General features: G+C 38.1%; 1 protein-coding gene across 3 annotated transcripts in view; it reads right to left on the bottom strand.

Moving 5' to 3' along the window:
* Positions 1-13,759, bottom strand: part of FAR2 (fatty acyl CoA reductase 2) — a 176,465-nt gene that overhangs the window by 44,057 nt on the left and 118,649 nt on the right. For all 3 annotated transcript variants that reach the window (XM_010856032.1, XM_010856031.1, XM_010856030.1), the window contains exon 2: positions 12,117-12,345. In XM_010856032.1, the coding sequence (XP_010854334.1) occupies positions 12,117-12,305 (189 nt within the window). In that variant the 5' untranslated portion in view covers positions 12,306-12,345. The remainder of the gene's footprint in view (positions 1-12,116; positions 12,346-13,759) is intronic.

Here is a 13,759-nt window from a genome sequence, read left to right as displayed (position 1 = left end):
ATGGGGTTGCAAAGAGTTGGACATGACTGAGCGACTAACACTTTCACTCTTCACTGTAAGAACAGTAATAGAACCATAAATGAGAGTTTGATTCCTGAAATTGGTTACCAGCTCTTTTGTGTTGGTGGGATAAAAGACAGCAGGTAACTACTGCTAAAAGAAGACTCAAAGTGATCTATGGGTCCTCTGTATTAACTGCCAAGGGTAGGGGATATGGAAAGGCTCAGAGCAGACCCTTTTCTTTTGTAATGATGACAAGATTAAAAGACAGACAAAATGATGCAAATGGATCATCAATAGATATTAGCTCTTCTGAAAGTTGTTTTTTTTTGGAGGGGTAAAGTCGGGGACAAAACATCAATTAAAGGCAAAAAATAGGTGGAATAAAAATGAGCTAAAAAATATAATTTCAAAAATTTCATTGAAGGCCCACTAATAAAGAACTTATTCATTGAAGGCCCACTAATAAAGAACTTAATATAATTATTTTAGATTCTAAGAGTTCATCATCTTCCTTCTCATATATTCTTTAATGGCACAGGACTAAGAAGGTAAAGAGTTGAATAACTACTTGCTATGTTTGAACACTCAAGAATGCTGCTTTTTCATTTTAGTAAACCATGCTCTTGATAGATGGAAGATACATTTATGTGGTCACTGAAAGATAATAGCTGGGAGATGATCTAAACATTTTGAACTGATAATAAAGCAATACATTTTTCTTTTTTTCATTTCACATATGATATTTTACATGTTTCAGTGCCATTCTCCCAAATCATCCCACCCTCTCCCTCTCCCACAAAGTCCAAAAGACTGTTCTATACATCTGTGTCTCTTCTGCTGCTCACATACAGGGTTATCGTTACCATCTTTCTAAATTCCATATATATGCATTAGTATACTGTATTGGTGTTTTTCTTTCTGGCTTATTCACTCTGGTTCTTAGAAAGTTTAGGCGTGTTTCATTGATTTGACATTACACAGACAAGTATTTCTCTTTGAATTTGCTTTTTAAACATGAGAGACTATTTTGGCAATAGTTACTTATAGCCCAGATGCAAGAGACAAACTTGAAAATCCTAAGAAAAAAATTCACAGAAAGAGAAATTTGGGGGTTCAATAAACTGAGGTATGACTTATATGGCCAAATACTAAGACTGCATTTTTATTAAAAACAGGACTTGGGCAAAAATTGAGGGGCATGACATTTATATAATGCTTCTGAAACAAAGTAGAAGCCCTGAACTTGGACTTCTACAGTCAATTTCTTATCCACATGATCTCACTTGGGAGGCATCTAGGAGGTTACTACCTTCTAAAGGCTACTTTAGGTTATCATTCTTTTCGGTTTTGATCTTTATTCAGTTTACTGATTCCTCTCTTCAAATACAACTACTATTTAATCACAATAACCCACCAAAATTTGCTTAACATTTTTATTTTGTAAAAAAAAGGGGGTGAGTCTCTTAAAATAAAGGGCAATCTCTATGAAATATCTGGTATCCCAATGAAAAGGAGAGCCTGGAACATTTATCATTGAAATTTTAGAGTGTTGAGTTAAAACAAGTCAATGAATTTTATAAGTCAGCTCTTGAGCAAGAAAGACTTATTTTAAAAGGATATATATATAATCTAAGTTCAGTACAATTAAATACAAATAAGTACATGTAAATTAAGACAAAAAACCATCATACCTAATGTAAAGATTCACAAAATGTTAGAATTTTGCTAGTTCACTGCTAACTTCTGTAAGATATAAAGGATTAACCTATAAGTTTTTACTGCTTTCATGAGAACTACTCTCTAGGACCACAAAGCAGTCTTAAGCATAGTACTATGGTTATCAAATTTTAGCATACAGTAGGGTTGCTTGAGAAGTTGTTTAAAAAGACAAAAACCCAGATGTACCACTCTTAGATATTCCGACTTAGATATTCTGAGTTGAAGCTTGGGCAACTGTACTTTGTACAGGCTTACTAGGGACACTGATACACACTGAAGATGAGAACCATTGCTATATTAGAAAGATCCTAATTTGGATTTGGCTCTTTGGATTCAGGAAGGCCAGAGTTTGAAGCCTAGTTCTGCCATTTATTAACTGTGTGACTGGGGTAAGTTACTCATTTCTTGGGGCCTCGGTGTCTTAGTGTACATGTTTATCTAAAATGTCAATCAAAGGACTGTAACACTCTATGATCTCAGAGAACTAATAATTTGAATATATGCTGCTATTCTTTCTTTTCTACTATTTTTTTCCAGTTTTATTGAGAAATAATTGGAATACATCACTATATAAGCTTAAGAGGTATAGCATGATGATTTGATTTACATATATTGTGAAATGATTACAATAGGTTCAATTACTATCCATCTCCTCATAGAGATAACAATAAAAAGAAAGAAAAAAAGGAACAAAAATATTCTCCTTGTGGTGAGAACCCTTAGAATTTACTGTTAACAACTTCTATATCATACATACTCTGCTATCATTGAAAACAATTTTGCATTTTGCAAAATTATAATTCACTTAAGAATCTGTAATAAATGCTAGAGGTGACTCAGTTGATCATCCTGTTCCCACATCAAAAGCCACTTTCACAGAGTTCTTTCAGAATAAGTACCTGGTTAGAGGAATTAATTTCCTAGGGGTGGTAAAGCAATGCAGTGGAGAAAAAAATAGGCTTTAGAGATTAGAGAACTGCATTTAAAATATGCTTTACCACTTCCTTGGTACTTCCTTGGATAGGTGACAACTTTCTTGGATTAATTTCTTATCTGTGTTGCAGCAATAAGGCCTAACATGAAGTTTTGTGAAGATTAAATAGGGTAATAAAAGTCAGATACCTAGCATGGTGGCTACAACTTAGTAGGTTTCTAATAATAGGAAAACTTCTCTTCTGTTTCCATCAGAAATACTCCACTTCCAAAATGTGCTAATCAGACAGTATGCATGTGTATTTGTGTGTGTTGGGTCACCCAAGGTTTCTGATTATGCCATGTGATCCATATATCTCTAAAAACTGAATATATTTCAGAGTCATGCTGAATCCTGTGGCTTGGTGACTTGTGGAGTGAAGTCAGTATAGGCAATATGAAGCTTTTAAGAAAAAGACAATATGACTGGAAGAAATTTTAAAAGAAGGAAAGAAGTTGGACATGTGAAATCATGCTAGTGATTGAATAAACTAGTGAATGGTATTGTAAAAGAAAACAAGAGATTGAGAAATAAATTACTTCTGTTTCTGGGACCTTAAAGAAGACAAAATCGATTTTAAAAGGCTTTTTGGGTTTTTTTTTCTTAAAAGGAAAGAAATCACCCATAGAAGGGAGGTTTAACATGCTTCAACTAATTTGAGTTGAGTAACTATCAAACTGAGAACCAGTTATACCCTTTCAAAAGTATGTGTCTGTTAATCATGGGGAAATTTTAATTCCTGGAAAGGTTATATTCCCTCTGCTGCTAAGTCGCTTCAGTCGTGTCCGACTCTGTGCGACCCCATAGATGGCAGCCAACCAGGCTTCCCCGTCCCTGGGATTCTCCAGGGAAGAACACTGGAGTGGGTTGCCATTGCCTTCTCCAATGCATGAAAGTGAAAAGTGAAAGTGAAGTCGCTCAGTTGTGTCTGACTCCTAGTGACCCCATGGACTGCAGCCCACCAGGTTCCTCTGTCCATGGGATTTTCCAGACAAGAGTACTGGAGTGGGGTGCCATTGCCTTCTCCAATATTCCCTCTAGTTGTCCCAAATTTATAAAAGCCTCTTGCTTTTTGCAGGATCATTAGTTTCTTAGGAAAAATAAAATATAGTAATGGAACAAAACTGACTTTGGGAATTTTAAATACAAACTTTTTTTTTAAATTGTCTTTGCTTTAAATAGAGATCTAACAGAATCATTAATATCATCAGAAATTCATGTCCTGAAAGTTGTGAACAAGCAACTTTTACACAGGGTAGCCTGAACTGAACATGAAAATGCTATTCTTCCTTATGAAATTCTATGCAAACTAACAAGGAACTTTTATATTAGATGAAATTAACTTTTCTGTTGTAGGAAGGAAGGGTGGAGCCACAGTATGGGTGCTGTGCTGTGCAAGTTGCTTCAGTTGTGTCCGACTCTGCGACCCTATGGACTATAGACCGCCAGACTTCTGTGTCCATGGAATTCTCCAGGCAAGAATACTGGAGTGGGTTGCCATGCCCTCCTCCAGGGGATCTTCCTGACCCAGGGATCAAACTTGCATCTCTTCTATCTCCTGTATTGGCAGGTGGGTTCTTTACCACCAGTGCCACCTGGGAAGCCCACTTTTCTGTTGGGTGCTTCTTAATAATAGTGATGTCAGAGTGCTGGTCTTTTCTTTGCAGATGTTATTTGGTAGAAGTTATTTCTTTAAATGCATTATTTTTCACCTGAAGGATCTAATGTCTTCTAAAAACTACCAGTGATAGTTTTGCAAAAGGATCCAATAAACTATTTCATGGAATGTTGCTATCTTCTATTGTCTTAAATCTAATCAGTTCTATGAACCAAGGGCCCCATGTGTGTCCCAGAATAATTCACTATCCAAAGCTCTCCAGGGTATTTCAAAGTAGGTTTATCTTAAAGGCGCTGAAAGCTTATTGAGTAATCACATTTTTCCAGAGAAGTTGACTTGAAATATCCAGTGCAACCTGCCAAGCTCTGCTTTTGTTTATAAATCCACTTCCCAGTGACATAATACAGGATAGCCTTTCCCTGTAAAACCCTGAATTTTGCCTGATCTTCTCACATGCTGTATTCTAAACCTGGCAGCATCTCATTGTAACCCTTGTCTTACCTGATTACTATAGCTTAAGAGGAAAAGCCCAACCATTTCTGATATTCTCTCAAACATCTTTTTTTTTTAGATTCCGACCTCACTCTTAATTAACTACCTCACTCAATATAAATTCATCTACTTGTGGTTTTATTTTTCAGATATGGATATTGTCTTCTTGATTTTTTTTAAAGTTATTCAGAGTAGGTTATGACCAACTTAAGATCCTAAATGGATATAAATGGGATATCATTGTTATACAAAGGAACACATCTTTAGGGCACTAAAAAACCTCAAAATGCTCTCAACATTCACAACTGAATGATTTATTTGCAATCAATTATCTGTTGTAGTGGGAAAGAATCATGTCTTGTTAAACAAAGCCATATTCTAGATAGCAACATAAAATAAATTTCACCACTGAAAATTGTTTTTCCTAGCTGGAAAGCTGGTTGGTTCAGCTAAGTGGGCACATTTTTCATAATAAGAGACTAAGCAGGCAGCTTGGGATTCCTGGCAACCCATAAGTGGGCCTGTAGTAAGCATGTCCACATGTCAACACTGGAAATTTGGCTTATTTCCTCTAGAAACTCCACAGATTTTGTAAAAGAAATTAGGAGATCTTTCTTAAAAACAATGTTATGGACTTAGAATCATATTTTTAATCAAAAGTAAATCAAACTAGTTTATTCTGATAAAGTCTCAAAACTAAACATCAACTGAACTTATAGCTGATTCCATAATTTTAGAAATTTGTGATTTCTTTGCTGCCTTATTTATTTACCATCTTAAAAAGTGGGCTTTTTCTCCCACCATAAAAATACAACATTTTCATTGTGATTGTATTTAGAGAGTTCTTTTGGAAAATGATTATTGTTCTGATTTTCCACTACAAAAGACAGTACTTTTTTCCCTCACCATGAAAATAAACATACTCATTATAATCTGAAACTAAAATTAATCCAAGATCCCATCAGCATTTATTTAGGGTCATTACTTGAGATTATACTGGATGTTATTTTGCATATTTTTTGGTTCTGAATGTATTATAAGCACTCTCTCATATTATTTAATATTTTATAAAATATAAACTTTAGTGCCTGAGTAACAGTCCAACACATCTGTGCACCTTTCCTCTACCGTGGGACATTCAGACTGGTTCCACGTTTGCTATTCTAAGTAATACTACAATAAATATATATTTTACAGTACTTATATATATATGTCTGGTTGTTTTTTTAGAGTGCCACCTTATCTTTGTGAGAAAGTCCTCAAGAATCTGTCATTAATTCAGATAGATTTACCTCAATTGATGTGCTCCTTTAAATGCTCTGAAAACACTCAAGGAACTTAGTCACATGTGAAGAAACATCCTCTCTTTTGATTCTCAAGTCCCAGTCCTATATGACCAAATAGTTAAAAATAACCTTCTTTCCAAAGCATTCCCACTTAATTGTCTCCCTGTGAAGGCATGGAAACAGGAAGTGAGAGGTGGTTGCTATCCATACCATGAAAGAAAAGGAATGAAACTGACGAACGAATTTTAATAGATAGAGGGACAGGCTTTTAATAGATAGGCTGGATCATATTTCCTCTGAATACAATGGGAATCAAAGGCAAACTGGTAATGTTTTTATTTATTATGTTTTAAAGAAAAGTTTCCAAGCCTCGCACACTCGATACCATTAATCTACTTTTAAGCACACTGTATTACTATTAATATAGCTCAGTAAGAATTCATGCATCACGTGTGACAGGAGACAAGTACTACTTAAAAGTGATACCAGGTCTTTCTTGGGAATAAGGCATGGGTACATTTAAATCACTCTATCTATGTCCAAATGAAGTTCAATGGTAGACTCTAGACTGGGTCTTGATTCATAGAAGATATTTAATAAAAATTTGTAAAATCAGAGGCCTTCCAGAAGAAATTCTAACCCATACAGGAAAACTTTTCTGAATAAAAACCTAGGGTAAGAGTAGTCTCACAATAGAAGTAACAGACTGGTCTGAAGAACTGGAATACTTTAAACTCATTCATTGAACAAATTTGGTTGATTACCTGCAGAGTGTCAAGTGAAAGTGAAAGTGTTAGTTGCTTAGTTACATCAACTCTTTGCTACCCCATGGACTGTAGCCTACCAGGCTCCTCTGTTTATGGAATTCTCCAGGCAAGAATAGTGGAGTGAGTTGTCTTCTCCTTGGGGCTCTTCCTGACCCAAAGATCAAATCCAGGTCTCCTGCACCAAAGTTGTCTGTGTATATTTCTTTAAATATAACCCTATATTGGAAAGTTGGTTGTGGGGTCCCAAATGTTTGGAATAACCAATTTGCACTGTTTCCCTCCAAAGTCTAACCAAATAGAGGAAGATTAGACTTCATATGGAATATTTTCACTTTTTAGTGAAATGCTGCAAAAATATTAAACTACATCAGTCTCTTTTTATGAAGCCCAGGCCCTGTCCTTCTATCTGACCATATAAGTCAAAATTTGTGGAAGTACAAGTAATGCTTTTGCTACAAAACCAGAAATAGAGATGTAAGAAGAAATGTCCATATTTCAATATTTCAATTTCTTGAGCATTTTGGTGCTATAGTAGTTGTTCACTTTATACTCATTTATACATATCTTCAGTAGTGTTACTATAACAGCAAAGTCTCTTCAAGACAAAGGAAAGATTTTTTAGTGACAAGGGAAAAATACCTTTTATTCTGGGGTTGAATTTAGGAGCCTGTGTGAAGGAAAGCTTAGCAAGGTGGTGAGACTGACTGCTTACAAGAAACTAAGTTTCTATGCTGGATTTGATTCTATTAGGGCTATCTTGAAAGATTTGGAGAAAATGTTTTAAAATTGCAACTAGAAGACAACTGCTGGACTAGAAATGAAAAGTCCTGGGCATTGAGGAATTTAGCAGATGACTGCTGAATGTAGTTTTTTCTTGGTTTTAAGATATCACCAAGTTCTCTCTTCCCTGTAGCTCAAATGGTAAAGAATCTGCCTGCAATGCAGGAGACACGGGTTCGATCCCTGGGTCAAGAAGATCCTCTGGAGAAGGGAATGGCAATCCACTCCAGTATTCTTCCCTAGAGAATCCCATGGATGGAGGAGCCTGGCGGGCTACAGCCCATGGGATCACAAAGAGTCAGACACAACTAATCGACTAACACTACACTACGTTCTCTCTGCATTGGAGATGACAAATGTATGGGTATGCTTTGGATCAGTTAAAATACAAAGCTGAGGGGCTTCCCTGGTGGTACAGCGGTAAAGAATCAGCCTGCCAGTGCAGGAGATGACAGGTTGGATCCCTGATCCAGAAAGATCGTGCATGCAGTGGAGCAACTAAGCCCATGAGCCACAACTATTGAGACTTTGCTCTAGAGCCTGGGAGCCACAACTACTGAGCCCACGTGCTGCAACTACTGAAGCCTGAATGCCCCAGAGACGTGCTCCACAAGGACAAGCCACCGCAGTGAGAAGCCCATGCACTGCAACTAGAGAGTAACCCCTGCTTGCTGCAACTAGAGAAAAGCCCATGCAGCAATGAAGACCCAGCACAGCCAATAAATAAATAAATCTTTAAAAATTAAAAAATACCACAAAGTATTATTTTATATTTTACATTAACAAAACACAGAGAAATTTATTTTTCCTTGTCAACCCATATGTCAGCTTGGATCTCCATATCCCTAATTTAAGATTCTCTGTGAGATTATTGAGAATTTCCATGTGGCCAGTGACAGGCTAAGATCTGGAGTTTCTGAACAAATTAGTATATGGCATACCTCAGGCCACACAGGTTGGTTCAGAAATTGATACATAACCTAACCCTGACTGATGAGATGTAAGGCAAATTTTGCTGAGGGTTTCCAGAAAAGAAGTTCCATCAATCTCGAAAGACAGCTTTAGGGAGAGCCAGCTCTCTTCATTCAAAGATTGTCATATATGTACGTGAGTAAAGTATTATCATCCCATTTTACAGATAAGGAAACTAAGGCTCAGTAAAGTGTATATCTTGCACATTGTCCCAAGGTTTATAATCAGTAGTGTGGAGATTCAAACCCAGATCAATCTGCTTCTGAAGCCCATGCTCTTAAGCACCATCAGATAGCAACAGATAGCTCCCAGGTGATACTGATGCTGCTGGTTGGGAGACCACAGTCTGAGAGCCACTCTTTATAAAAATTAACAGCTGACAGTTATAAATAGCCCAATAGTGAGAACAGGGCTAAAGGTTTGCAAGCCAGTTTCACAAATGTTATTAATAGTATAATCAAGAGTTCCATAACAAAAGTAATGTTTCAGAGATATCAAAGACAGCACATTGAATGTAACAGGTGTGGAGACTGGGCTGACCACAAGATTCTCTGCCACAATATTTATCTAGAAATTCATAAGCTGACTACAAAGCTAAATGTGTGATGAAAACAAAGTCCATCAGGGATGTATAGCTGAGCAAAGCTGTATAAGAAGAGAGATCTGTGAGTTTCTTCTAGATTTTGGTTTAATGACACATCAGCCTTTTATTATTATTATTATTAAGGACCATTAGTTACAACACAGGCGTACTTGCCCTGGAGCCAGACGGGGGTAGGGTCTCTAAAGTCTAACTCTCTTATTTACTAACTGGGTGACCTTTGGTGAGCTTATTTATTAACTGTGTGACTTTTGGTGGGCTTCTCTGATGCCACAGATGGTAAAGAATCTGCCTGCAATGCAGGGAACTGGGTTCAATCCTTGGGTTGGAAGTCGCAAAGAATTGGACACAAGTGAGTGACTAAGCACAGATCTTTGGTAATTTAATACTTCTGGTCTCACTTATCTCATCTATTAAATTTGGATATTAATAATTCTAACTTCACAGCATTGTTGAAAAATCAATGAGATAAGACATGAAAGGGGCTTCCCAGGAGGTGCTAGTGGTAAAGAATCTGCCAGCCAATGAAGGAAACAAGAGACATGGGTTGGATCTCTGGGTGGGGAAGATCTCGTGGAGGAGGCTATGGCCACCCACTCCAGCATTCTTGCCTGGAGACTCCTATGGACTGAGGAGCATGGCGGGCTATAGTCCATGGGGTGGCAAGACATTTAGTTAGACACGACTAAAGTGACTGAGCATGCAAGTCATGAAAAAGCCATTGAGTAATGTCTGCCATTTACTAAGTATTCAGTAAGTATCAGCTATTATTACTTGTCCCAAAGCAGAGTTAGGCCATGAGATACAGGAGACACTTTTGTGCTTCTCTTGATGATGGTTTATACAAAATATCATGCTAGTAACAGCAGATAAAATATAGTCATCAAGCTTACTGGGTGTCTATAATGTGCTGTGCTATCAGATAGACACCTCTGTTAGATGTCAGCAGGCCTAAACACTGGAAAGGAGATTTTGTAAAAAATTCTTATTTAAATCTTCCTTTTGCTAATCTTGTACATTCCAGACACATATATTTAACTTCTATGGCAACCCTACGAGGTCAATGTTTCTAAACATTGCAAGCTGAAGGGTAAGAGGTATAAACTGACAACAATTTGATAAAGTGTTTCATACCAAAACTTTCAAATATATAAATTAAGACATGAGGTGATATATTCATAATTTTGGAAGGGAGTGAGAAAGTTTGGGACAAGGCAGTGGCACCCCACTCCAGTACTCTTGCCTGGAAAATCCCATGGACGGAGGAGCCTGGTAGGCTGCAGTCCATGGGGTCACTAAGAGTTGGATACGACTGAGTGACTTCACTGTCACTTTTCACTTTCATGCATTGGAGAAGGAAATGGCAACCCACTCCAGTGTTCTTGCCTGGAGAATCCCAGGGACGGGGGAGCCTGGTGGGCTGCCGTCTATGGGGTCGCACAGAGTCGGACACGACTGAAGCGACTTAGCAGCAGCAGCAGCAGAGAGAGTTTGAGACTCAAATGCTCATTCACACATGTATTTCATTTGCATGTTTTTCCCTTAAAGGAATTTACAGGATAACAGAAGTGGGGTAAGAGAAATGTCAAGTTATCATAGATAAAGTATACAACTTGCAGCATTTAGACAACTGAAGGTATTACTGTATGGCTACCTAGTAATCATATCTGTTTATATTAATAATATGATATGATATAATATGTAAATAACTCTTCAAAAATTTCGAGGAAAGCTACCCTCAATTTAGAAGAAAATCAAGGAAGAGTTTGGATGAACTTGTGATAGATTTGAAGCCTGGCGAGTCCACTCACTTATTCCTTGGAAGAAAAGTTATGACCAAAAAAAAAAAAGTTATGACCAACCTAGACAGCATATTGAAGAGCAGAGACATTACTTTGCCAACAAAGGTCAATCTAGTCAAAGCTATGGTTTTTCCAGTGGTCATGTATGGATGTAAGAGTTGGACTATAAAGAAAGCTGAGTGCCAAAGAATTGATGCTTTGAACTGTGGTGTTGGAGAAGACTCTTGAGAGTCCCTTGGGCTGCAAGGAGATCAAACCAGTCCATCCTAAAGGAAATCAGTCCTGAATATTCATTGGAAGTACTGATACTGAAGCTGAAACTCTAATACTTTGGCCACCTGATGCAAAGAACTGACTCACTGGAAAATACCCTGATGTTGAGAAAGATTGAAGGCGGGAGGAGAAGGGGATGACAGAGGATGAAATGGTTGGCTGGCATCACCGACTCAATGGACATGAATTTGAGTAAACTCCGGGAGTTGGTGATGGACAGGGAGGCCTGTCATGCTTCAGTCCATGGGGTCATAAACAGTCAGACTTGACTGAGCAACTGAACTGAACTTAGTCCACTTGGAGAGTTTTATCATTTTGATTCTTACTTGGTAATTTGCAGAATATATTTAGATTATCTGCTCATTTGCCCTGGACAGGGTCTAAGCATTCTTTCCCCTTTTAAGGGAAAACACCACAGATTTCTTTTTTTTTCCTTCAGGAAGTTTATTCAGTTACAGTATATTTTCCATCAAAGCCCCCTTCCCATGAGGAATCTCAAATTTGACCTCATTTTCTCCTTTATCCCACCAGCATATTCTAATCCAATCAAGAGCTGGTTTCAACACACAGCAAATTAGGGAAAGGGTACAATGGCTCTTTCAAAGTGAAGTGAAAAAGCTTTTCAAGGTTCTTTTTCCAGTTAAACACCTTCCAGAAATGAAAGATGTTTCTTGCATTCTACCATAGATTTCCATGACCTGTTGGTTGCTCTCTTGTTTTGTCTCCTCTCCTCTATCCACCCAGATATTCTGGGTCCCATCTGCAGCTGGGGCTATAAGGGAACACTGTAGTGAGTCACCATCCCCCAAGACTCTTCCCATAAGGCATACCTTACTGTCTAGGATCTGGAAAACCCTCTGCTGCAGGGTCTGGCCCTGCTTGGGCCTCACCAGGATGTAAACGACTTTCAGGTCTGGGCTGGTTCGAAATAGCTTCTCCATCAACACTTTGCCCATGAAGCCCGTGGCCCCAGTAATGAGAATGGACTTGCCACCATAGAAAGCTGCAATCATGGACATGATTCTTCCCTTTGTCTTCTATAGCTTCAGAAAGAGGTTCCTGAAAAGAAAGAGAAATAACAAAAGATTACATTCTCAGAAGTGCTAAAATGCAGTCATTAAAATGTTGCTGGCATTTCCAGGAGTTTTGAAGACAGGAAAGGGTCAGATGGAGTGATAGCATCATGGTTTATTGGCAACACAATTCATTTCAATCAATATTTATTGAGATTAATCTCTGCCTGACATCATGCCAGCAACTGTGGGCAAGAAATGAGTAAGACGTGGTTTCTGCTCTCAAGGAATTGCTTGTAGCCTAATGGAGGAGACAGATTCCTAGAAACTATTAAATATTATATGGTAACTCTAAAACCAAAGAAAGCACAAAGAAAGGGTACATAGCAGGATCTGGAAATTTCAGGAAGGCCCCTATAGAGGGTGAAACCAGTGGTCAAACTTGAAAAGAGATAAGGACTGGGGTAAGGGCATTCCAGACCAAGGAAGGATCAAAAGCAAAGGTCCAAGTTGTGGTGTAGGATGCTGTATGGAGGAATAAAACAAGGAATTCAGTGTAGGAGAATACAATTCATAAGGTTAGGAGTAGCCCCAAACCTGCAACACCAAAGATGAGAACAGTTATCAAATTTTAAAACTTATGATGTAATTTTTAAATTCGGTTGCAGTTTTATTTTATTTAAACAAAAAATTTTTTTATGTGGACCATTTTAAAAGACTTTATTGAATTTATTACAGTATCAATTCTATTTTACATTTTGGTTTTTGGCTGTGAAGCATGTGGGATCCTATCTCTGGGACTAGGGATTAAACTCACACTCCCTGCATTGGAAGGTGAAGTCTTAACCACTGGACGCCAAGGAAGTCCCTCAGTTGTAGTTGTATTTCAGTTCAGTTCAGTCACTCAGTCATGTCCGACTCTGCGACCCCATGAATTGCAGGACTCCAGGCATCCCTGTCTACCACCAACTCCCGGACTTCACTCAAACTCATGTCCATCGAGTCGGTGATGCCATCTCATCCTCTGTCATCCCCTTCTCCTCCTGCCCCCGATCCCTCCCAGCATCACAGTCTTTTCCAACGAGTCAACTCTTCGCACGAGGTGGCCAAAGTATTTGAGTTTCAGCTTTAGCATCAGTCTTTCCAAAGAACACCCAGGACTGATCTCCTTTAGAATGTACCGGTTGGATCTCCTTGCAGTCAAGGGACTCTCAAGAGTATTCTCCAACACCACAGTTCAGAAGCATCAATCCTTTGGCACTCAGCTTTCTTCACAGTCCAACTCTCATATCCATACATGACTACTGAAAAAAACCATAGCCTTGACTAGACAGACCTTGTTGGCAAAGTAATGTCTCTGCTTTTGAATATGCTATCTAGATTGGTCATAACTTTCCTTCCAAGGAGTAAGTGTCTGTTAATTTCATGGCTGCAGTCACCATCTGCAGTGACTTTGAAGC

This window comes from Bison bison, unplaced genomic scaffold (assembly GCF_000754665.1).
Source record: "Bison bison bison isolate TAMUID 2011002044 unplaced genomic scaffold, Bison_UMD1.0 scf7180017864370, whole genome shotgun sequence".
In the NCBI taxonomy this organism is placed as follows: Eukaryota; Metazoa; Chordata; class Mammalia; order Artiodactyla; family Bovidae; genus Bison; species Bison bison.
The sequence above is the reverse complement of the archived record's forward strand: the minus strand, read 5'-3'. Positions and strand labels throughout refer to the sequence as shown.